Genomic DNA, 26158 nt, shown 5'->3' on the forward strand with positions numbered 1-26158 from the left:
CTGCATTTACTTCATTTAGTATCTTATCCCAAAAATAGTTTACAGCAACTCGTGCAAATTAGCTGCAAATTCAGGTGTTATTACAACTGTAAGCACTTTTTGTTGTATTTACAGCATTCGACTTTGAATGCCAGAAGTATTTACTAAATAGCAACTGAAACAATGTTTGGTTAGGTCCAAGGACTAGACTCCTTGAGTCTTTGCTCAAAGAATCCCTGCACTATGGAGCATCAGAAGAATGAGGGGAATTTCTTTTCTCCCCCCCCCCTTCACTCAAACCAGTAAAAAAAAACTTGCTCATTTTTCTCTTTCACAAATCCTGCATCCAGGAATGCCCCAAGTTCATGGAATGCACTGAACCAGTTTCTTTCAGTTCAGGAATTGACAATGCTCCGTATGCTAAAAGTCCTAAAATCCAGACTGATCGGGGATTGGGTTGATCCGGATTTCTGGATTTTCAGGCAGTACATCTGTGGCACTTATGTGATGCATGCACACGAAAGCAAGAGTTGTTGAGAAGTTTGGATTCAGGTGGTCCAGATCATAGATGAGAGTTTGAGAAGTCCAGATTCTCAGATGGTCTGGATTTTTGTACTTTTACATTACATACTGTCGCATTTAGGGCACCTTTTGTTCACTGGCAAGCTGCCGGATTTGTCCGATTGTGTGAATGGGGAGAACTCCACCAACCCGCCCCCCCCAAATCTTGCCCGTATTCCAAACATTACTCAAGTTAACTTTCAGTAAATAATGATGGAATTCAAAAACATCAGAGCTCTTAAGTCAAATATGATTTCCAAGGTGTTGTAAATATAATGAATTACTTGAAAAATGTATTGGTTACAACTGGACCACCTTTCCAAAACATACAAGGTTTGGTACCTTTGGGTGGCGTGGGCTGGAAGGGGCTGTTACTGTGCTGTATCTCTAAATTTAACACTGGAAATCCAGGAGCCTCATAAACGCAATTCCAAAGTGAGGAAATAATCTGTTTTTAGTAATGGTGATTAATGACTATTCTGCAAGACAATCAAGGATAACACCCCTGTCCTCCAAAGTAACGCCCACATGAAAGAGAAGACAGGAGAGGCCAGCTCTCACAACCCACGTTTCTGAACTCGTCACTGGTTTGGGACTTTCTATCAAAGTGAAAGCTACATTTCCGGATTGTTGTCGCGACGTGCTTTATCTTCATTCAAAACATCCCAACACCAGTTTTAAAACAGAGCAGCACACAGATGAAAAAGTCAATCAGTGCAGCTCTGCAAACAATTCCGAACGCGTGCTTTTAAACTCTCAAAAGTTGTGTCAACTTTCAGGCGAGAATGAAATTGATCGTCCTCAATGAACTTTAGGCCAAAGATAAAACGCGGCTCCCCTCTTGCAGGCAGCCAGCTCGCTGGGCACATACATTACTGCCCCAAGACCTTGCTCAACAATTAAAAGGCACAGTCCAGTTCTTACCCAGCCAGCATGAGGGAGCTCAATCGCGATTTTACAAGGTAGCCCCTCGGATGGAGACATTGATTCAAAGACGGGGACAGAGGGGTGATGAATGAATCAAAGCAGCAGGTTTCCCCGGCTGGTTGCCGACATTATTAAACGGATACATAGCGAATGATGGGGAAGGGATACAATTGGAAACAACTTTTGCAACAATCAGTGGAGAGGAAACCCGAGGGGATCGTATGGCTCGGTCATTCACTGGGCATGGGTGCCCCGTTGTTCCCACACGTGGAAACTTCCACCTGCCTCAGGCAGCACACAAACAGGACGACTGCAAACTGACCTGAAAACGACCCAACCTGTGCTGGAGGGGCCCCAGACTTTGAAAGCCCCGGAAAAAGAACGGCAACACCCACAGAACCTCCGCTGGGAAGCATCTGCCCAAACTGCACCAGGCACACACACGTGTTCCGCATATTGATCACCAGATAAAAACGGCCGGCTCTCATGCACACAAAGCCAGGTCGGCTTGCAAGCGAAATGAATGCACCGGTTGGAGGCTGTGAGCCGAAACAGGCACCTTCTCGAGACGTCTGTGGAGGCATTGAAAATCACTGCAACGCTCAGATGGAGAGCTGCAGCTCAACACTATTCTCTGCATCAAGTATATTAAGCAATTACATCATCTCTTTCCTGATGCACGGCTTTTATAATATCCAGTGAAACAAAACAAGGCAAGTCAGTCTGCGAAATAGAGCAAAGCAGCAGGAATTTTTGCTCTATAATGGACCCTGTTTGACCTGCTGAGTTTCGCCAGCTTTGTGTTTGTTAACTTCAACCACGGTGTCTGCAGCCTTTCGTGTTTGACTATCCAGGGTATTTTAGAGAGTGACACTTCAGGCTCCAGTCAAAGAGGAAATTTAAAAGTGCAGAAAGAGCTCCAGGAAAAGCAGACTAGGGGGTGCCAGAGGGAACTTTGTTTCCTCTCAAGTTCTCATGAACAGCTCAAGCTTTATCCCTGCGACATACACACGGTTTGACCTGCTGTGTTTCTCCAGCATTGTGTTTTCACTTTTTTTTCCCCCCTTCTTCTTGGGATGCCAAAAGAGGAAAGGGAAGGGATAAAAAGGGAGTGTGTGGATGGGGGCAAGTGGGGAAGGTTTGGGGAAAAATGGAGAGAGGTGGGACAAAGGGCAAAGATGGACCCTCTGGGGAGGACAAAATGTGGAGAAGGATCTGGGGGATGGAGGGGGAAAAAAAGTAAGGGCAGTTATTTTGCTGGATCACTGTGTGTGAGGGAGTGAGTGTGATAGAGTGTGAGTGTGTGAGGGAAAGTGAGAGTGAGTGAGTGTGAGGGACAGTGAGTGTGTGATTGTGTGTGAGTGAGTGAGTGTGAGGGAGAATGTGATAGAGTGTGAGTGTGTGTGAGGGAGAGTGAGTGAGTGTGAGGGAGAGTGTGATAGAGTGAGTGTGAGGGAGAGTGAGAATGAGTGAGTGTGAGGGAGAGTGAGTGTGTGATTGTGTGTGAGTGAGTGTGAGGGAGAATATGATAGAGTGAGTGTGTGAGGGAGAGTGAGTGTGTGAGTGAGTGTGAGGGAGCGTGAGTGAGTGTGAGGGACAATGTGTGAGGGAGAGTGTGATAGAGTGAGTGTGTGAGGGAGAGTGAGTGTGTGATTGTGTGTGTGAGGGAGAATGTGTGAGTGTGTGTGAGGGAGAGTGAGTGAGTGTGAGGGAGAATGTGTGAGGGAAAGTGTGAGTGAGTGTGAGGGAGAATGAGTGTGATAAAGTGTGAGTGTGTGTGAGGGAGTGTGAGTGTGTGTGTGTGAGTGTATGAGCCCCCCAGGAGAGGAGGGTAGAATCCCCGGCCCCTGACCCTGGGAAAGGGGGGACAAAGCCCCTCGGGGGGGTGGGCACGGAGGCCAGGGCTGGGCCGGGGGGGGGGGGTCGGGACCGGGGGGTTCATCCCCCTGCAGCGTGAACCACGAGCTCGTGGTTTCTGCTCGCGCCCGCCCGCGCGGCGCCACGGGGAGGAGGAGGGCCCGCCCGCACCCGCCACGCCGCTTCCTCTCCCGCCGCCCCGGGCTCTCGCCGCCCGATCCTATCCCCGACTTCTCTCACTCCCCCCCCCCCCCCCCCCGCCCTCGCTGGTGCTTTTTCTTGACGGGCGCCCTCGGCTCGCACACACTCTCCGTCCCGGTCCGCCGCCGAACGGGAGAGACGCGGCCATGGGGGCCCCCGGTGCACTTACCTCACTTCCGCAATGGCTTGCAGCGCGCCCGCCCGCCCGCCATCTTGGCCCTGGCCATGCCGCCTCCCAGAATCCATTGGGGCGGCCTGGCCAGGCTCATCAGCTCAGCTCCTCCACAGGGTTGGGGTTTAGCCACAGTCAGTCCTACATCAGTAATCCCTTTCACTTCTTTAGGGGTTTTTTTTTAAATCTTGCCTTCATTACAAAGTGCTGCATTCTCCAAATTAATTATTTTGTCAAAACTTCAGAATTTATTGTCATGAACAAGTCATGTGTTTTGCAGCCGCACGGTAGAGCAAACATTCGTATTCTCGCCGTCTCACAACATTACTCTGTAAAAATAAAGTGCATGAAAAGTGAGGCAGGGTCTTTTATTCATTCATCGTCCAGGAAGCTGATGGCAGCGGGGCAGAGGCTGTCCTTGTGCGGCTGAGTGCTCGTCTTCAGGCTCGTGTACCCCCCCACCCCCCGCCCGAGGGTAACGGAGTGAAGAGGGCGAGGACCGGTTGGTGGGGGTTCTTTGCGGGCAAAGGCTGATTTTTTAAGAGGCCGCCTCATGTAGACGTCCTCGATGGAGTGCCTGTGATGTCGAGTTAACGACCCTCTGGACTTTTGTCCTGAGAGTTGGCGCCCCCGTACCAAGCAGTGATGCAACCTGACAGAATGCTCTCCACGGTGCATCTGTGGAGGTTCACGAGAGGCATACTGAATCTCCTGAGACACCTCACAACGTTTAGCCGCTCGCAACACTTCTTTGTGATTGCATCAACATGAAGGCTCCAGGACAGATCTTTGGAGATGTTGACACCCAGGAATTTGAAGACCTCAATGGGTCGTGAACCCCTGCCTCCCTCCTGAAGTCCACAATCATCTCCCTGGTTTTGCTGACATTGAGCACAGGTCAAGTGTGTGATGAAGGCATGCTCTTAACAAATATTGATTGTAAATGTTAACATTGCATTATTGTTCATACCATCAATGATTATTTAATTATGTTTTGCTTCAAAGACAAAAACAAATAGAGATTCAGATTCATCACATACAACCTTGAGATCCCTCTTCCTGCAGGCCAGGCAGAATTTCCACTTATTGAAAGGGCAAAAAAAAACTGAACACAACATGTAAACAAATAAAGAACTGTAAACTGATGGAGAAATTAAAGGAGTTTGTATGCTTTACACGTGTCTGCTTTGGTTTCCTCCCACCATTCAAAACGTACAGGGGTTGTAGGACAATTGGGTGTAAATGGGCAGCAAGAGTTTGTGGGCCAAGATGGCCTGTTACCATGCTGCATTTCTAATTTTTTTTAAATTATTTAAAATGTTAATTTTGATAGATGTTAACAAACTGCTTTTGCAATAGAGAGGGAATTTTTAAAAATCAATAAAGTACGAGTCCTTAAATGAATCTCTGATGAGTTTGTTGTTGAGGAGTCTGATGGTGGAGGGGTAGCAACTGTTCCTGAGTCTGGTGGTACGAGTCTTGTGGCACCTAGACCTCTTTCCTGATGGATGGCAGCAACAAAAACAGAACCTGTGCTGGGTGGAAACCTTGATGATTGCTGCTGCTCTCCAACGGTAGATGTTCTCGATGGTGGGGAAGGTTTTTCCTGTGATGTCCTGGGCTATGTTCACTACCTTTTGGAGGACTTTATGCTCAGGGGTATTGGTGTCAGCACACTTTCCATCACACATCTGTAGAAGTTTGCCAGGGTTTCTGATGCTTTGAAATTTCCAACAGATTAATCATTTTGAAAGGGGCCACAATGAACACCAATTGCCAGAGATTCTTTATAGTTATGATTACTACCATAACATCATGGAACCAAATGTGATTTTTCTCTGAATTGCCCTCAGATAATATGGGAACATCAAGCTAGCAATGCCCATATACCATGAATTAACAAAAGGAAATCATGTATTTTTATGGCACAATAATGCATTAACTCAGTCTGCTAACAATGAAACTACTTCCCTTACTCCTAGTTCCCATCTCTTGGTCTGTAGCCTTGTACGTTAAGCTCCACAAATAATCATCCTTCTTCTTCTTCTTTGGCTTGGCTTCGCAGACGAAGATTTATGGAGGGGTAATGTCCACGTCAGCTGCAGGCTGGTTTGTGACTGACAAGTCCAATGCGGGAACAGGCAGACACGGTTGCAGCGGTTGCAAGGGAAAATTGGTTGGTTGGGGTTGGGTGTTGCATTTTTCCTCCTTTGTCTTTTGTCAGTGAGGTGGGCTCTGCGATCTTCTTCAAAGGAGGTTGCTGCCCGCCGAACTGTGAGGCGCCAAGATGCACGGTTTGAGGCGATATTAGCCCACTGGCGGTGGTCAATGTGGCAGGCACCAAGAGATTTCTTTAAGCAGTCCTTGTACCTCTTCTGTGATGCACCTCTGTCTTGGTGGCCAGTGGAGAGCTCGCCATAGAACACGATCTTGGGAAGGCGATGGTCCTCCATTCTGGAGACGTGACCTACCCAGCGCAGTTGGATCTTCAGCAGCGTGGATTCGATGCTGTCGGCCTCTGCAATCTCGAGTACTTCGATGTTGGAGATTAAGTCACTCCAATGAATGTTGAGGATGGAGCGGAGACAACGCTGGTGGAAGCATTCTAGGAGCCGTAGGTGATGCCGGTAGAGGACCCATGATTCAGAGCCGAACAGGAGTGTGGGTATGACAACGGCTCTGTATACACTAATCTTTGTGAGGTTTTTCAGTTGGTTGTTTTTCCAGACACTTTTGTGTAGTCTTCCAAAGGCACTATTTGACTTCGCAAGTCTGTTATCTATCTCGTTGTCGATCCTTGCATCCGATGAAATGGTGCAGCCAAGATAGGTAAACTGGTTGACCGTTTTCAGTTTTGTGTGCCCGATGGAGATGTGGGGGGCTGGTAGTCATGGTGGGGAGCTGGCTGATGGAGGACCTCAGTTTTCTTCAGGCTGACTTCCAGGCCAAACATTTTGGCAGTTTCCGCAAAAGAGGACATCAAGTGCTGAAGAGCTGGCTCTGAATGGGCAACTAAAGCGGCATCGTCTGCAAAGAGTAGTTCACGGACAAGTTGCTCTTGTGTCTTGGTGTGAGCTTGCAGGTGCCTCAGATTGAAGAGACTGCCATCTGTGCGGTACCGGATGTAAACAGCGTCTTCATTCTTGAGGTCTTTCATGGCTTGTTTCAGCATCATGCTGAAGATTGAAAAGAGGGTTGGTGCGAGAACGCAGCCTTGCTTCACGCCATTGTTAATGGAGAAGGGTTCAGAGAGCTCATTGCTTTATCTGACCTGACCTTGTTGGTTTTCGTGCAGTTGGATAACCATGTTGAGGAACTTTGGGGGGCATGCGAGGTGCTCTAGTATTTGCCAAAGCCCTTTCCTACTCACGGTGTCGAAGGCTTTGGTGAGGTCAACAAAGGTTTTGTTCTCTGCACTTTTCCTGGAGCTGTCTGAGGGCAAAGACCATGTCAGTAGTTCCTCTGTTTGCGCGAAAGCCGCACTGTGATTCTGGGAGAACATTTTCGGCAACACTAGGTATTATTCTATTTAGGAGAATCCTAGCGAAGATTTTGCCTGCAATGGAGAGCAGCGTAATTCCCCTGTAACTTGAGCAGTCTGATTTCTCGCCTTTGTTTTTGTACAGGGTGATGATGATGGCATCACGAAGGTCCTGAGGCAGTTTTCCTTGGTCCCAGCAGAGCTTGAAAAACTCATGCAGTTTGGCATGCAGAGTTTTGCCGCCAGCCTTCCAGACCTCTGAGGGGATTCCATCCATACCTGCTGCTTTGCCATTTTTCAGTTGTTCAATTGCCTTATATGTCTCTTCCCAGGTGAGGATCTCATCCAGCTCTAGCCTTAAGGGCTGTTGAGGGAGCTGGAGCAGGGCGGATTCTTGGACTGAGTGGTTGGCACTGAAAAGAGATTGGAAGTGTTCTGACCATCGGTTGAGGATGGAGATCTTGTCGCTGAGGAGGACTTTGCCGTCTGAGCTGCGCAGCGGGCTTTGGACTTGGGGTGAGGGGCCGTACACAGCCTTTAGAGCCTTGTAAAAACCCCTGAAGTCGCCAATGTCCGTGCTGAGCTGGGTTCATTTGGCGAGGCTAATCCACCACTCATTTTGGATCTCCTGGAGTTTGCGCTGAAGATGGCTGCATGCGCGACAGAAGGCTCGTTTCTTCTCTGGCCAGGACGGCTTTGCAAGGTGAGCCTGGTGGGCAGCTCGCTTCTTTGCCAGCTGCTCCTGGATTTCCTGGTTGTTTTCGTCGAACCAGTCCTTGTTTTTCCTGGAGGAGAAGCCCAGTACCTCTTCAGTGGATTGCAGTATGGCAGTCTTCAGCTGATCCCAGAGGGTTTCAGGGGACAAGTCCATGAGGCGGATTGCATCCTCGAACTTTGCTTTGAGGTCTGCCTGGAAGTTTCCTCTCACTTCGTCTGACTGCAGGTTTCCAACATTGAACCTCTTTCTGGGGGCTTTACTGTTCCTGGACTTTGGCTTGAAGTGAAGGTTGACTGAACCAGCCGGTGGTCAGTGTGGCATTCCACGCTGGGCATGACCCTGGTGTGGAGCACATCTCGTTTGTCTCTTTCTCGCACCAGGACGTAGTCCAGGAGGTGCCAGTGTTTGGATCGGGGATGCATCTAGGTCGTCTTCAGGCTATCCCTCTGCTGAAAAAGGGTGCTTGTAATGACAAGCCGCTGTTCTGCGCAGAGCTCCAACAGGAGGCGCCCATTGTCGTTGCACTTGCCGACACCATGCTTGCTCAGGATTCCTGGCCAGGTTTCTGAGTCTTAGCCGACGCGAGCGTTGAAGTCGCCAAGGATGACAACCTTGTCGGCTGTAGGGGTGCCTTGAATGAGGTTGCGCAGATCAGTGTAGAACTTGTCCTTTTCTGCTGGTTCCGCCTGGAGGGTTGGAGCATAGACACTGATGAGGGTGATGCAATGCTTGTTTTGAAGGGGCAGTCGCATGGACATGATCCAGTCCGAGTGGCCTGTCGGGAGGTTTTCGAGTTTGGAGGCAATGGAGTTCTTGACCATGAAGCCTACACCAGATAGGCGTCAATCATCCATAGGCTTGCCAGACCAGTAGAGTGTGTAGCCCGCGCCGCGTTCTTGGAGGCTGTCTACATCTGCAAGGCGGACTTCACTGAAAGCGGTTATGTCAATGTCAAGTCTGAGGAGTTCATGTGCGATGAGGGCAGACCGACGTTCAGGTCAGTGGCTGTCAGCCTTGTCTAGCATGGTTCTGATGTTCCAGCATGCTAGCTTGAGTTTGTGAGCATCTTTTGAGGGGGAGGATGTGGAGGGGGAGGACATAGACATGTCCTCGGGCCTGCGCAAAGGAGCTTTTAGGTGGAGTGCAGTGTGAGCAGTACTGGCCCCACCCTTTAAACCCATGGTTCTTGTGCCGTGGCCGAGCGAACTGGGACGTGGCAGTGAGTTCCTTGGATCGTAGGTTTTATATCAGAGTGGCCTTCTCCTATGCAGGTTTCTTACCCGGGCTGGAGGGGCCTGCCTCCCCTCCTAGGTCAGACCATACCTGGTCGCAATCCAACCTGTTGGCCTCCGCCTGCTTCTTGGGGCCTCCGCCTCCTTCACTCTGCCGAGGCAGGGGCCACCGCCTCCCCCTCGCTTCTGCCCGGACCAGGGCCGCCGCCGCCTACCTTCTGCTCGGACTGGGGCCGGGGCCGCCGCCGCCTACCCTCTGCCCAGACCGGGGCCGGTGCCGCCACTGCCTTCCCTGTGCCCGGACCGGGGCCGCCGCCTCCTATTTCCACGCCTTTATTAAAGGACCATTTGGAATTAAAGCACATTAAATAATTTACATTAATAGGATGTGTTATTTTAAATGCTGATTTAAAAAGTAACAATTTAAAGCCCACAATTTTCACCTTACCTTACTCACAGACTCACACATACTTTAAAATATAAGGAATCCCTCCTCTAAAACTCATGATTAGTTTCAGAAATATTTAGGAAATGTCAATTGTTAATAAAATTAATATGATCATAGTTTGAAAATGGCAATGAAACAAGATTTAACAAAACAATGTGTTGAAAATTAGAGCTTCTACATGCATGGAATCTATATTACTAATTTATGATATGACATTATTGTTAATTTTTTATACACACGAGTAATTTATATATGTCAGCAAGATCAAGGAGAAGTTCATCGACTTCTGGAAGAGGGGTGGAGCTCACTCCCTGGTCTGCATCAATGGTGTAGATGTGGAGATAATAATCAGTTCCTTGGTGTCCAATTAGATGTCCTGGTCCACCTATACAATGGCCAAGAAAATACACCTGTGCATCTACTTCCTCAGAGGACTGAGGAAATATGGCATGTCACCTGCGTCTCCCAACAACATCTACGGGTCACCATTGGAAGTGTCCTGACAAGGGGCATCACTGCGTGGAATAGGAATTGCTATATCCAAACACCACACCATGCCCAACTGCCCCCCTACCCCTTCAACAACTCTACCGACACATCCTTCAGCCAATATACTAGAAGACTTCCTCCCATCCCAGCCACACTCTCTTCACTCCTTCCTACTGAGAGAAATTTTCATCAGTTGTTAGATGGAAGGTCAGTTTCTCGGATATTGTCAGACTCCTGAATGATCTTCACAACAGTAAAATTATGTTGTCTTTGTTCTGTCCCAACTGACCTATCTATTTCTACACTCTGTACTGTCTCTTATTTGATGTACTATGTGTGGGATGTCTGGCCAGACTAATTGCAAAACAAACTTTACCACATGTTACAATTTGAACTATTACAAACAATGAAGGCTTCTGCAAAAACATAGCATTCTCATCTTGAATAAAATTGCATTTGTTGCTTAGAAATATTAGTACCATATATGCCAGCGTATAAGACAGTCCTTGAACTGTAAAAACGGCATCCCAAAACCAGGGGTCAACTTATGAATAAAATATGAAACTGAACAGTAAAGTCTCAGCACTCCCCCGTAGTGTCCATCTGACTGCCGCCAGCTCTGTACAGGTTTTAAACAGGCTGTTAAAGGAGTCAATGGTGGTTTATTTTAAAATAGGCTAATAAAAATTAAACCTTTACTGGGTAATTTGCTTTTAAAATATTGTGAATTAGTATATTAAATGCGCCTATCAGTACTCCACTTGTCAGCGGTCAGTGCCAGACTTGGGGTAGTCTTACATAGCGAGTATAACTCAAAACCTACATCTGAGGTGAAAATTCAGGGGTTGTCTTATACACCAGCAAATATGTCAAATCAAAATGTATTGAAATCCAGTCTGAGTGACTATGCAGTGCCGCAGACAAGTCAGATGAAATACATTAATAATCTCATATTTTTCTTAAAGATACTGATTTTTTACATGCTTCATCCAAAAAGCTTAGTAATTATGTTTAGAAATAAGAATGTCACAATTATTGCACTTTGACTCTCTAGTTATTCAAAAATTATCTTTGCTGGTTTTGGTTTAAGTTATATTGATGATAAAATCCTTTGCTCAGTTTGGTTTAAACCAGTGGTTCTCGGGGAGGAGTCACGTGATGGAGTAGTGGCCAGTAGGGTAAAACCAACCCTCTCCAGAAAATAAGAAAAAAAGTTAAGAAAAGACAAAGTTCAATAAATACAAAATATAAGAAATAAAAGATAAAGTTGCAGAGAAGAGAAAGAAAATGGCACCTAAGAAGGAAAAAGTAAAAACCACTGGGAAAAAAGAAAAGACACCAGAAAAGAAAGGAGAAGACCTTACCTGCACGAAGGAACAGGGAACCATGGTGGAGAAGAGCGCCCGATCTCCAAAGTTGGTGTCGGCCCTGCGGAGTCGCAACCACCCAACCGGTGCACTGCAAAAATGGCACTCTGAGCCAAACAAAAGTGCGCAATCTAAAGTAAAGAAAAACACGAATGGGAGGGGGGCTCAGCCGAAGAGCAGGCAACCACGGCGCGACCAGCTGAGAGACGCCCGACACTAGGGCTCTCAGCTGGAAGATGAGGAAAGCGGCAGGAGAGGGAGTGAAGTACCAGGTGAGAAGGAAAGTCGACGGGGTGAACGGAAAGAGGAGCAGCAGCAAGAGGCCTAACAGATGAGCAGCTCAGAAGGAGAGGACCAACAGCAAGAGGCCCAGCAAGAAGAGATCCGACAAAGTGAGACAAGCTACTCATCAGGAAAATCAGAAGAGACACAGTTACAAATAAGAAAAGAAGACACAAACACAGATACAGACACAGAAGAAGACCAAGATCTTCACAGAGAAATAGAAGGTAAAGCAAATGGACAGAATATAGATAAAAGCCTTTTTTGAAGAACAAATGAGATCATTAAAAGAATGGTTTTCATTAGATTTTAGTGCAATTAAAAGAAAAATGAAAAGAACAGAAGATAAAATGCAAAGATTAGAACGGGTCATGACAGAAATAGGGAAAAGAGTAGAGAGTGTGGAAGAATGAGAAACGGCTGTAGAAATGGAAGTGAACGACTTATGAGGAAAATTGGAAGAAAGTGATAAAAAATTAAAGAGACACAAGAGTTGTTATCTCAGAAAATTGATATGTTGGAAAATTATAGTAGGTGAAACAACATAAAAATAGTGGGGCTGAAGGAAGATGAAGAAGGCACAGACATGAAGGAATTTATAAAAGAATGGATCCCGAAGGACCTGGGAACAACAGAAATGCAGGAAGGAATGGAAATAGAAAGGGCACTCAGAACACTAGCTCCAAAACCGCAGATACATCAAAAACCAAGATCCATTTTAGTAAAATTTTTGAGATATATGACAAGAGAAAATATACTGGAACGGGCAAGGAAAAAAATTAGAGAAGATATTAGACCATTGGAATACAAGGGTTAAAAGATATTTTTTTTACTCAGACATAAGTTTTGAACTCTTAAAGAAGAGGAAGGAGTTTAATACAGCAAAATCGATCCTATGGAAAAAAGATTATAAATTCATGTTAAGACATCCAGCTGTGCTTAAAATATTTATCCCCGGGGAGCAAAACAGATTGTTCTTGGATCCAGAGGAAGCACAAGAAATTGCAGAATTCTTGCATGACAGAAGGAGAGATGAAGAGATGTAATAAGAATTAAGAACGGCAATAAAATATATATAAAGATGTAAAAACAATGTATATGTAAAGAACTAAAGAAGGGAAAGAGAAGGGAAGGAAGGAAGGGGAAAAAGGGGGAGAACTTTGTTATATGTGTAAAAAAAAAAGTTTTCTGGGGGGTTTGGGGGGGGGAGAGAATAACCGTCACTGCGAAATTAGTTGACGCTTGTGAGCAGGATCGCAATCCAAATGGAAAGGGGAGTTGCAGTTGCCTGGCAAGGGTTAAGGGGCAACTCGGGGGGGGGGGGGGGTGGGTTAAGGGAATATTGGATGTTGGAGTTGTTGGAGTATTTTATGTTTTAAATGTGTTGTCATACATTGAGGATAAAAAGGGGAAAATAAGAGATGGAAAAGGTGGTGGTGAGGAAGCAGAAATGAGGTGTAAACAGGATATGAGATGGCCACATTGAACTATATGACGATAAACATTAATGGAATAGATAACCAAATTAAAAGGAAGAGGCTATTAAATTTACTGAAAAAATAAAAAAATAGATATAGCATTTGAGCAGGAAACACATCTAACTGAAGTGGAACATAATAAATTAAGGAGAGACTGGATAGGACACGTAACGGCAGCATCATATAATTCAAAAGCTAGAGGTGTAGCTATATTAATTAATAAAAATGTACCAATCAAAATAGAGGAGGAAATAATAGATCCAGCAGGGAGGTATGTAATGATAAAGTGTCAGATATATTCAGAATTTTGTAATTTGCTCAATATATATGCACCTAATGAGGAGGATCAAAAGTTCCTCTATTTGTAGTTTTGGTAGTTCAATTTTAGTTAGAAATTCGTCTATTTTCCCTTCTTTCCCTTCGTTTTCAGTTTGGTATAATTGTTCATAGAATTCTCTAAAGTTTTCCTTAATTTCTTTTGGATTATATGTAATTTGTTTGTCTTTTTTCCTTGATGCCAATACCATTTTCTTAGCTTGTTCTGTCTTAAGCTGCCATGCTAGGATTTTGTGCGTTTTTTCACCTAGTTCATAATATTTCTGTTTTGTCTTCATTATATTCTTCTCCACCTTATATGTTTGTAGTGTTTCATATTTTATTTTTTTATCCGCCGATTCTCTTCTTTTAGTTGTATCTTCCTTCATTGCTAATTCTTTTTCTATATTTACTATTTCCCTTTCCAACTGGTCTGTTTCCTGATTATAGTCCTTTTTCATCTTGGTTACATAACTTATTATTTGCCCTCTAATGAATGCTTTCATTGCGTCCCATAGTATAAACTTATCTTTCACTGATTTCGTATTTATTTCAAAATACATTTTAATTTGTCTTTCAATAAATTCTCTAAAATCCTGCCTTTTAAGTAACATGGGGTTTAATCTCCATCTATACATTCTTGGAGGGATGTCCTCTAACTTTATTGTCAATATTAAGGGTGAATGGTTCGATAATATTCTAGCTTTATATTCTGTTTTTCTTACTCTATCTTGCATACGAGCTGATAACAAAAATAGGTCTATTCTTGAGTATGTTTTATGTCTACCCGAATAATATGAATATTCCTTTTCCTTTGGGTGTTGTTTCCTCCATATATCCAAAAGTTGCATTTGTTCCATCGATTTAATTATAAATTTGGTTACTTTGTTCTTTCTGTTAATTTTTTTCCCAGTTTTGTCCATATTTGAATCCAAATTAAGGTTGAAATCCCCTCCTATTAATATGTTCCCTTGCGTATCTGCTATTTTCAAAAAGATATCTTGCATAAACTTTTGATCTTCTTCGTTAGGTGAATATACATTGAGTAGATTCCAAAACTCCGAATATATCTGACATTTTATCATTACATATCTCCCTGCTCGATCTATTATTTCCTCTTCTATTTAAATGGCACATTTTTACTAATTAATATAGCTACTCCTCTTGCTTTTGAATTATATGATGCTGCTGTTACGTGTCCTACCCAATCTCTCTTTAATTTCTTGTGCTCCAATTCAGTTAAATGTGTTTCTTGCACAAATGCTATATCATTTTTTTCTTTTTTCAGTAAATTTAGCAGTTTCTTCCTTTTAATATGGTTATGTATTCCATTAATATTTAAAGTCATATAGTTCAACGTAGCCATTTTATACTTTGTTTATCTTCCCTTTCCGTTTCTCCATCATTACCTTTCCTTCTTATCCATTTCTGTTTTCTTGTTTTGAACCCTTTATAAGACAACATTCCTAAAACATCAAACATTTTCCTTATTCTCCTATTTAAAACTTCTTTAGCCCCAATCTCCCCTTCCCCTCCTGAGTTGTCCTTTATCCCTTGTCGGACAACCACATCTCCCCTCTCCATTTGGATTTGCGAATTCACTCGCAAGCGTCAGCTGATTTTGCAGTGACCGTAACTCCTCGCCACCCAGCCCCCCCAGAAAAGATTTCACTTTTCATATGTAACAAAGGTCACTCTTTTAGATCCCTCCTTATTCCCTCTATTCCATTTCCTTCCCTTATTAATTCTTGTCTATACTCTCTATATTTTCCTCTAAATACGGATACATTCATGTATGCACACTATACATATACACACATATACCTCTTTACCCACATACATATAAATCGTGGTCATTTTTACTCTTATTACATATCTTCATCTCTCTGCTTCTTTTGTAGTTGTTCTGCAAATTTCCTTGCTTCCTCTGGATCCGAGAATAGTTTTTTTCCATAAGATCGTTTTCGCTGTATTGAACTCCTTCCTGTTCTTCAGGAGTTCAAAACATATGCGTCTTTTTAGTTCACAGTCTTTTGTACTCTCGTTACACGTCTTCATCTCTCAGTCTATTTTGTAATTGTTCTGCAAATTTTTGTGCAGAACAATTACAAAATAGACTGAGAGATGAAGACGTGTAATTTTTGTGCAAAACAATTTTCTATTCTCTTGATTCCTTTTCTCTCCCATTGTCTGAAGGAAAGGTTATCTATTGTAAAAGGGATTAGTGGGTTTTGTGTCAATAGTAATTTTGGTATATGGTAATTTCATTTTTTTCCTTTCTAAGTGGATCTTCTTCCATATGATGCAATACTGGTGAGCTGTTATATTGCACCAGCTTTTCATCCCATTTATAAAGTATATGTTCTGGTACCTGCTCTCCTATTTTATCAAGTCCAGTCTGGTTTTTCTCTCATCTGGTAAAAATCTGATAAATACCTTAATTATGCGGCTCTGTAATAATTTCTGAAATTTGGTAACTGCAAACCACCTTGATTATACCTCTCTGTTAATTTATCTAGCGCTATCCTCGGTTTCCCTCCTTTCCACAAGAATTTCCTTTTTATTCTCCTTAGTTCAGCAAGGAATTTCTCTGTTAAGGGAATTGGTAACATTTGAAATAAGTATCGTATCCTTGGGAACACATTCATATTAATGCAGTTCACCCTCCCTATCAATGTTAGCGGTAATTCTTTCCAATGTAATGTCTTCCTGTAATTTCTTTATTAATGGTTGATAATTTAGTTGTATAAGTGGTTTAAGTTATTATCTAATCTGATCCCTAGGTATCAGATTGCTTGTGTTTGCCATTTAAATGGTGATTCTTTTTTAAATTCTGTATAATCCGCGTTACTCATTGGCATTGCTTCACTTTTATTTGCATTGACCTTGTACCCCGATATTTCTCCATATTCCTTCAATTTCCTATGTAATTCTTTTATTGATATCTCTGGTTCTGTTAAGTATACTATGATGTCATCTGCAAATAAACTGATTTTATACTCCTTCTCCTTTATTTTTATCCCTTTTATTTTATTTTCCTTTCTTATCAGCTCTGCTAATGGTTCTATTGCTAAGGCAAACAATGAGGGGGATAATGGACATCCCTGCCTAGTTGATCTACTTAGTTTGAACTGGTTTGATACATATCCATTTACCACTACCTTTGCCAACGGTCTATTATAAAATGCTCTAATCCAGATAATATATTTTTCTGTCAGAATGAATTTATGTAACATTATAAATAAGTAGTTCCACTCTACCCTGTCAAAGGCTTTTTATGCATCTAAGGCAACTGCCACAGTTGATTTTTTATTCACTTGAGCTGCATGAATTAAATCAATAAATTTACAGGCATTGTCCGCTGTTCATCTTTTCTTGAGAAATCCAGTTTGATCTTGTTTTACTATTTTTGGTACACAATCGGCCAATCTGTTTGCTAATAATTTTGTGATTATCTTATAATCTGACTTAAGTAAAGATATTGGTCTATATGATGCTGGTGTAATGGATCCTTCCCCATCTTTGGTATTACAGGTACACGATCCTTTATCCGGAACCCTTGGGGGACAGTGTGTTCCGAATTTCAGATTTTTTCGGATTTCAGAAAGCCCACCCAAATTGTGCTGCGTATCCACCCACATCCCCTTCCAGTCACCCAGCAGTCTCCCCCAACCACAGTCCCTTGGCCACCTCCCCCAACCACCGGTCCCTTGGCCACCCAGCATTCTCCCCCAACCACTGGTCCCTCAGCCGCTCAGCCACATCCCCCGAAGGTGGTCCCTCGGCAGTCTCCCCCGACCAGTGGTCCCTCAGCCACCTGGCTGCCTCCCCGACCATCAGCTGCCGGCAGTCTCCCCCCAACTGCCGGTCCCTAGGCCGCCTGGCAGTCTCCCTCAATCGCCGGTCCATTGATCGCCCGGCAGTCTCCCCCAACTGTTGGTCCCTCGGTCGCCCAGCAGTCTCCCCCCAACTGCCGGTCCCTAGGCTGCCTGGCAGTCTCCCTCAATCACCGGTCCATTGATCACCCGGCAGTCTCCCCCAACTGTTGGTCCTTCGGTCGCCCAGCAGTCTCCCCCCAACTGCCGGTCCCTAGGCTGCCTGGCAGTCTCCCTCAATCGGCGGTCCATTGATCACCCGGCAGTCTCCCCCAACTATTGGTCCCTCGGTCGCCCAGCAGTCTCCCCCAAACTGCCGGTTCCTCGACCGCCAGGCAGTCTCCCCTTGACCGCCAGTCCCTCAGCCACCAGCAATCTCCCCCCAACCACCAGTCCTTCAGCCACCCAGCAGTCTACCCCCAACCGCCAGTCCCTCGACCGCCCGGCAGTCTCCCCCGTCCGCTGGTACCTTAGCCGCCCGGCAACCTCCCCCAACTGCCGGTCCCTCAGCCACCAGCAGTCTCCCCCCATCAGCCGGTCCCTTGGCCACCCAGCCACCTCCCCCAATCGCGGTCCCTTGGTCATCTCCCGCAACTGTCGATCCCTTGGCCGCCCAACAGTCTCCCCCCCAACCGCCGGTTCCTTGGCTGCCCATCCACCTCCCCTGACTGCCTGGCAGTCTCCCACAACCACTAATCCCTCAGCCACCTCCCCCAACCGCCAGTCCCCACTTGCCAGATTTTTGAGCTTTCCAGATTTTAGATGTTCGGATAAAGTATTGTGTACCTGTACTGTAATTATTGCTGTCTTTCGTGATAAGTTTTGTGTTTCTTCTATCTGATTTATTACTTCCAGGAGAGGAGGAATTAATAACTCTTTAAATGTTTTATAAAATTGGGGGAGTCACGTGATGGAGTAGTGGCCGGACGGTGAACTCCAGCCCTCTCCAGAAAAGTCGGGAAAAACAAGAGAAAACACAAAGGCACAGAAATACAAGTTAAAGAAAAGTGAGTATAAAGGTGGAAAGAAGATGGAGACAAAAGGAGAAAAATCAAAATCAACGGAAAGAAGAGAGGAAGAGAAGACAACGGAGGAAAAAGGTGAAGGCCTTACCTGTCCGAAGAGGCCCGCTGTGGAGAGAGGGCCCCACTACCTCAGGTCGGTAGAAAAAGAACTACAACAATGGCTCACAGAGCCGAGTAAAAGTGCGCAACCGCGCATGCAAAAAAACACACCGACGGGAGGGGGGACCAGCTGGGGAGTCGATCTCCACAGCCGGCAACGACAGCTGCAGAACACCTGCAGCAAGAAGAGACCACAGAAGACAATGGAAACAAGAAAGAAGAGGAGGAAAGGGCAGCAAAGAAACAACAGATGGCCAACCCAGAGGAAGAAGAAGAGGAAGAATACAGTGAAATAGATAAAGGGAAAGGCAAGGTAAAGGATATACTTGCTCTTGTTAGAGGATACATGGAGTCATTTAAAGAATGGCAAACACAGGAATTCAATGATTTAAGAAGAAGAATAAACAACACAGAAGAGAAAATAAATAAAATGGATATGACCTTAACAGAAATGGGGAAAAAAATGGACAAGATGGAAGAGCGGGCAGTAGCAGCAGAAATGGAGGTAGAAGACTTAAAAAAGAAATTGGAGGAATCTAATAAAAAAACTAAAGAGACACAAGAATTACTAGCCCAAAAAATAGATATAATGGAAAATTATAACAGAAGAAATAACATAAAGATAGTGGGCCTTAAGGAAGATGAAGAAGGCAAGAATATGAGGGAGTTTATAAAAGAATGGATCCCTAAGGCCCTAGGATGTCCAGAACTACAGCAAGAAATGGAAATAGAAAGGGCACATAGAGCATTGGCCCCTAAACCACAACCACAACAAAAACCAAGATCTATTGTAGTAAAATTCCTAAGATATACTACAAGAGAAAAGGTACTGGAGAAGACAATGGAAAAAGTAAGAGAGGGCAACAAACCACTGGAGTATAAAGGGCAAAAAATCTTCATTTATCCAGATATAAGCTTTGAACTCCTAAAGAAGAGAAAAGAGTTCAATACAGCAAAAGCGATTTTATGGAAGAAAGGATATAAATTTACACTGAAGCATCCTGCGGTATTGAAAATATTTATTCCAGGACAACAAAACAGACTATTCTCGGATCCAGAAGAAGCACGAAAATTTGCAGAACAATTACAAAAATAGACTGAGGGATGAAGACGGGTAATGAGAGCAAAAATTATCACGATTGATATGTATGTGGGTAAAGACAAAAATAGACTGAGGGATGAAGAAGGGTAAGGAGGGTAAAAATGACCACGATTGATATGTATGCGGGTAAAGAGGTATAAGAGTGAATAGAGACAATGGGCATATGTGAAAGTATCTGTAATTAGAGGAAAACATAGAGAGTATAGACAAGAATTAATAAGAGAAGGCAATGGAATAGAGAGAATAAGGAGGGAATTAAAAGAGTGACCTTTGTGACATATAAAAAGCGAAATCTTTTCTGGGGGGGGCTGGGTGGGGGAAAAGAGCGGTCACTGCAAAATCAGTTGACGCTTGCGAGTGGATTCGCAAATCCAAATGGAGAGGGGAGATGTGGTTGTCCGACAAGGGATAAAGGGCAACTCAGGAGGGGAAGGGGAGACTGGGGATAAAGAAGATAGAAATAGGAGAATAAGGAAAATGTTGGATGTTGTAGGAATGTTGTCTGGTAAAGAGTTGAAAATAAGAAAACAGAAATGGAAAAGGAGGAAAGGTAATGATGGAAAAACGGAAAGAGAAGATAAACAAAATATAAAATGGCTACGCTGAACTATATGACTCTAAATATTAATGGAATACATAACCAAATTAAAAGGAAGAAACTACTAAATTTACTGAAAAAGGAAAAAATAGATATAGCATTTGTCCAAGAAACACACTTAACTGAATTGGAGCACAAGAAATTAAAGAGAGATTGGGTAGGACATGTAACAGCAGCATCGTATAATTCAAAAGCAAGAGGAGTGGCTATATTAATTAGCAAAAATGTGCCATTTAAAATAGAAGAGGAAATAATAGATCCAGCAGGGAGATATGTTATGATAAAATGTCAGATATATTCAGAGCTTTGGAATCTACTTAATATATATTCACCTAACGAAGAAGATCAAAAGTTTATGCAAGATATCTTTTTGAAGGTAGCTAATACGCAAGGGAACATACTAATAGGAGGGGATTTCAATCTGAATTTGGATCCAAATATGGATAAAACGGGGAAAAAAATTAACAGGAAGAACAAAGTAACCAAATTTATAATTAAATCAATGCAAGAAATGAAACTTGTGGACATATGGAGGAAACAAAACCCAAAAGAAAAGGAATACTCATACTACTCGACTAGACATAAAACATACTCAAGGATAGACCTATTCCTGTTATCAGCCCACATTCAAGGGAGAGTTAGGAAAACGGAATATAAAGCTAGACTATTATCGGACCACTCACCCCTGTTATTGGCAATAGAGCTAGAGGACATCCCTCCAAGAATGTATAGATGGAGATTAAACCCCATGCTACTTAAAAGACAGGATTTTAGAGAATTTATTGAAAAACAATTAAAAATGTACTTTGAAGTAAATACGGAATCAGTGGAAGATAAGTTTATACTATGGGACGCAATGAAAGCATTCATTAGAGGGCAAATAATAAGTTATGCAACCAAGATGAAGAAGGACTATAACCAGGAAACAGAGCAGTTGGAAAGGGAAATAATAAACATAGAAAAAAAATTAGCAATAAAGGAAGATACAACCAAAAGAAGAGAATTGGCGGATAAAAAAATAAAATATGAAACATTACAAACATATAAGGTGGAGAAGAATATAATGAAGACAAAACAGAAATATTATGAACTAGGTGAAAAAACACACAAAATCTTAGCATGGCAGCTTAAGACAGAGCAAACTAAGAAAATGGTATTGGCAACAAGGAAAAAAGACAAACAAATTACATATAATCCAAAAGAAATTAAGGAAAACTTCAGAGAATTCTATGAACAATTATACCGAACCGAAAACGAAGGGAAAGAAGGGAAAATAGATGAATTTTTGACTAAAATTGAACTACCAAAACTACAAATAGAGGAACAAAATAAATTAACAGAACCATTTGGAACAGTAGAAATACAAGAGATAATAAAAAATTTACCAAATAATAAGACACCAGGAGAGGATGGACTCCCAATAGAATTCTACAAAACATTTAAAGACCTAATAATACCGCCCCTCCTGGATGTAATCAACCAGATTGATGAGACACAAAACTTACCAGATTCATGTAAAACAGCAATAATTACAGTGATACTAAAACAAGGGAAAGATCCACTCTCACCAGCGTCATATACACCAATATCTCTGCTAAACACAGATTATAAGATAATAGCTAAACTATTAGCGAACAGATTAGCAGAACAGGTACCGAAAATGGTAAATTTAGACCAAACTGGATTTATCAAAAAAAGACGCACAACAGACAATATTTGTAAATTTATTAACTTAATTCATGCAGTAGAAGGAAATAAAGCACCGGCAGTAGCAGTTGCTTTAGACGCAGAGAAGGCCTTCGACAGAGTAGAATGGAATTACTTGTTCAAAGTATTGCAAAAATTCAGTTTACCGGAGAAGTATATTAATTGGATTAAAGCATTATATAAGGGACCGTTAGCGAAAGTGACAGTAAATGGACATGTATCAAAGCAATTTAACTTAAGCAGGTCAACGCGGCAGGGATGCCCACTATCACCATTATTGTTTGCGCTAGCTATAGAACCACTAGCAGAATCGATAAGAAGAGATAATAATATAAAAGGAATAAAAATAAAAGACAGGGAATATAAAATCAGTCTGTTTGCGGATGATGTGATAGTGTACTTAACAGAACCAGAACTATCAATAAAAGAACTATATAAGAAATTGAAGGAATATGGAGAAGTGTCGGGATACAAGATAAACGTAAATAAAAGTGAAGCAATGCCTATGAATAACGCGGATTTCTCAAAATTTAAGGAGGAATCCCCATTCAGATGGCAAACGCAGGCAATAAGATACCTAGGTGTGCAAATAAACAAAAATCTAGGCCAATTATATAAACTCAATTACAATCCACTAATGAAAAAACTACAGGACGATTTAGAGCATTGGAAAGAGCTACCACTAACACTGATAGGAAGGATAAACTGTATTAAAATGAACATTTTTCCAAGGATACTATACTTATTTCAGGCATTGCCAATACAACTGACAGAAAAATTCTTCAAAGAGTTAAAGAAAATAATAAGGAGATTTTTATGGAGAGGGGGGAAACCGAGGATAGCACTAGATAAATTAACAGAATGGTATAAACAAGGAGGCTTACAATTGCCAAACTTCAAAAATTATTATAGAGCCGCACAATTAAGGTACCTATCAGATTTTTATCAAACAAGGGAAAAACCAGACTGGACGAGACTAGAATTAGATAAAATAGGGGAAAAGATACCTGAACACATATTATATAAATGGGACGAAAAATTGGTACAACATAGAACTTCTCCAGTATTACACCATCTCCTCAATATATGGAAGAAGATTCATGTAGAAAGAAATAAAATAAATTACCAAATACCAAAACTAATATTGACGCAAAATAAGCTACTCCCTTTTACAATAGACAACCTTGCCTTTAGAAAATGGGAAAAAAAAGGGATTAAAAGAATAGAAAATTGTTTTTCAGGAAGTAGATTCTTATCCTTTGAACAAATGAGAGATAAGTACAATATAACTGGAGATACAGCGCTGGCATATTACCAACTGAGATCCTACTTGAAAGATAAATTAGGAAGCAACTTGAGTTTACCAGAGGGAAGTAACCTTGAATATGTGATTACAGATACAATGTTAATCAAAAGATTTATAAAAAATATGTATATTAAACTGCAAGAAAAGGAGAATGAGGAAACAAATGGTAAAACTAAACAAAAATGGGAACAAGATTTAAATATAAAGATAAAAAAGGAAACATGGGAGAAGTTATGCTCTGGAACGATGAGAAATACAATAAATACGAGGCTGCGTATGATACAATATAATTGGTTACACAGACTATACATTACACCGCAAAAGTTAAATAAATGGGACCCAACAGTATCTGATAGATGTTTTCGATGTAAAAAAGAAAGGGGAACAACAATTCATGCAATCTGGACATGTGAGAGAGTAGAAAAATTTTGGGATGATCTCAATCAGATATTAAATAAAATAACAGAAAACAATATACCAAAGAATCTAGAGATCTTTCTCCTAAGTAACATAAAAAATAAAGAATTTGGAATTGACTTGGAAGATGCACAAAAAAGATTTGTCAAGATAGCCCTAGCCGTAGCAAAAAAATGTATTATGTCAACCTGGAAAATGGAAGATAATTTGAAAATACAACAATGGTATATAGAAATGAATAAATGTATTCCATTAGAAAAAATAACATATAGTTTAAGAAATAATATTGAAATATTCGAACAAGTATGGGAGCCTTACATTAAATACAATAGCGAAAACCTACCGGGAACAAACATTACCTAAGTTGATGGAAGGAGAAGAAAAGAAAAGAATGGACTAAGTAGAATTTCTGGTGTATTTTTGTTGAATGACAACATTGTCTAACTGAATTAATGCAACCTAGATTGTATACCTAAAATGGATGAGAGGGGGGGGGTGGGGGGTGGCTTGGGAGGAGGGAGGGGGGAGGGAGAAAAAGTCACTGTAAATGTGTGGAAAAGAAAAAGTGTACATCATGGCTATTGTGATTTATGGTGTGAAAAATAAAAAATTTAAAAAAAAAAAAAAAAGTTTTATAAAATTCTTTTGGAAATCCATCTTCTCCTGGTGTTTTATTGTTCGGCATCTTTTTTAATATGTTTTGAACAGTTTTATCAGTTTGTTTTGATCCTCTACTTGCAATTTTGGCAGTTCAATTTTAGCTAAAAACTCTTCTATTTTATCATCTTTTCCCTCATTCTCAGTTTGGTATAATTCTTCATAAAATTCCTTAAAGTTCTCATTAATCTCTAATGGGTTATATGTAACTTGTTTGTCCTTTTTCCTTGACGCCAATACAGTTCTTTTAACTTGCTCTGTTTTAAGTTGCCAGGCCAATATTTTATGTGTTTTTTTCTCCCAATTCGTAATACTTTTGCTTTATTTTCATTATGTTCTTTTCCACCTTGTACATTTGTAATGTTTCATATTTTATCTTTTTGTCCACCAATTCTCTCTTTTTCTTTATATCGTCCCTTTTCACCAGTTCCTTTCCTGTACTTGCTATCTCCCTTTCCAGCTGCTCTATTTCCCGATTGTATTTCTTTTTCATCTTAGTTACATAACTTATTATCTGCCCTCTAATGAAGGCTTTCATTGCATCCCATAGTATAAATTTATCTTTAACAGATTCTGTGTTTATTTCAAAATATGTTTTAATTTGGCGTTCAATAAACTCTCTAAATTCCTGCCTTCCAAGTAGCATGGAGTTTAACCTCCATCTATATGCTCTTGGTGGGATGTCCTTCAGTTCTATTGGTAATAGCAGGGATGAATGATCTGAAAGTAATCTAGCTTTATATTCAGTTTTTCTGACACATGCTTGAATATGGGCCGACAACAAAAACATATCAATCCTTGAGTACGTTTTGTGCCTACTCGAGTAATAAGAATATTCCTTCTCTTTTGGGTGCTGCCTCCTCCATATATCCTTAAGTTTCATTTCCTGCATTGATTTAACCATAAATTTGGCTACTTTATTCTTTTTGCTTGTCTTTTGTCCAGTTTTATCCAACATTGGATCCAAATTAAGGTTAAAATCCCCTCCTATCAATATATTTCTTTGTGTATCTACAATCTTCAAAAAAATATCTTGCATAAACTTTTGATCCTCCTCATTAGGTGCATATATATTGAGCAAATTCCAAAATTCTGAGTATATCTGACACTTTATCATTACATACCTCCCTGCTGGATCTATTATTTCCTCCTCTATCTTGATTGGTACATTTTTGTGAACTAATATGGATACACCTCTAGCTTTTGAATTATATGATGCTGCCACTACGTGTCCTACACCCAGTCTCTCTTTAATTTGTTATGTTCCACCTCGGTTAGATGCGTTTCCTGCACAAATGCTATATCTATTTTTTTCCTTTTTCAGTAAATTTAGTACCCTCTTCCTTTTAATTTGATTATGCATTCCATTAATGTTTATAGTCATATAGTTCAACGTGGTCATCTTATATCTTTGTTTTCACCTCTTTCCCACCTCCTCACCACCTGCATCCCCTTTTTTCCATTATTGTCTTTTAAGTTTTCCTTTTTTAATCTCAATATATGACAATACACTTAAAATGTAAAATACCCCAACAATCCCCACAAGCAATAACCTTTTAACCCCAAATGAACCCCCCCTCCTTGGGTTTCCCCTTATACCTTGCTGGGCAACCACAACTCCCCTTTCCATTTGGTTTGCTATCTTATTCGCAAGTGTCAACTGATTTTGAAGTGACGGTTATTCTCTCTCTCCCAACAGCCCCCAGAAAACACTGTTTTTCTATGCATATAACAAAGCTCTCTCTTTTTTTCTCCCTCTTCCTTCCCTCCTTTCCATTCTCTTTGTCATATTTAGAATTTTATATATACATTATTTTTACTTTATATTATTACATCTTTTTGTATATTTTATCGCCGGTCTTCTT

General features: G+C 41.8%; 1 protein-coding gene across 3 annotated transcripts in view; it reads right to left on the reverse strand.

Annotated features, from left to right (window-relative positions):
• The window catches only part of zzz3 (zinc finger, ZZ-type containing 3), a 162131-nt gene extending 158334 nt beyond the window's left edge, over positions 1 to 3797 (reverse strand). The window contains exon 1 of one of the 3 annotated variants that reach the window (XM_069939306.1): positions 3695 to 3797. In XM_069939306.1, the coding sequence (XP_069795407.1) occupies positions 3695 to 3771 (77 nt within the window). In that variant the 5' untranslated portion in view covers positions 3772 to 3797. Of the gene's footprint in view, positions 1 to 1789; positions 1895 to 3694 lie in introns of those variants that run through there. The other 2 variants (XM_069939303.1, XM_069939305.1) reach the window with 2 other exon arrangements.
• Positions 3798 to 26158: the final 22361 nt, after the last annotated feature.

The sequence above is a fragment of the Narcine bancroftii genome, chromosome 5, assembly GCF_036971445.1.
Source record: "Narcine bancroftii isolate sNarBan1 chromosome 5, sNarBan1.hap1, whole genome shotgun sequence".
NCBI classification, from domain to species: domain Eukaryota; kingdom Metazoa; phylum Chordata; class Chondrichthyes; order Torpediniformes; family Narcinidae; genus Narcine; species Narcine bancroftii.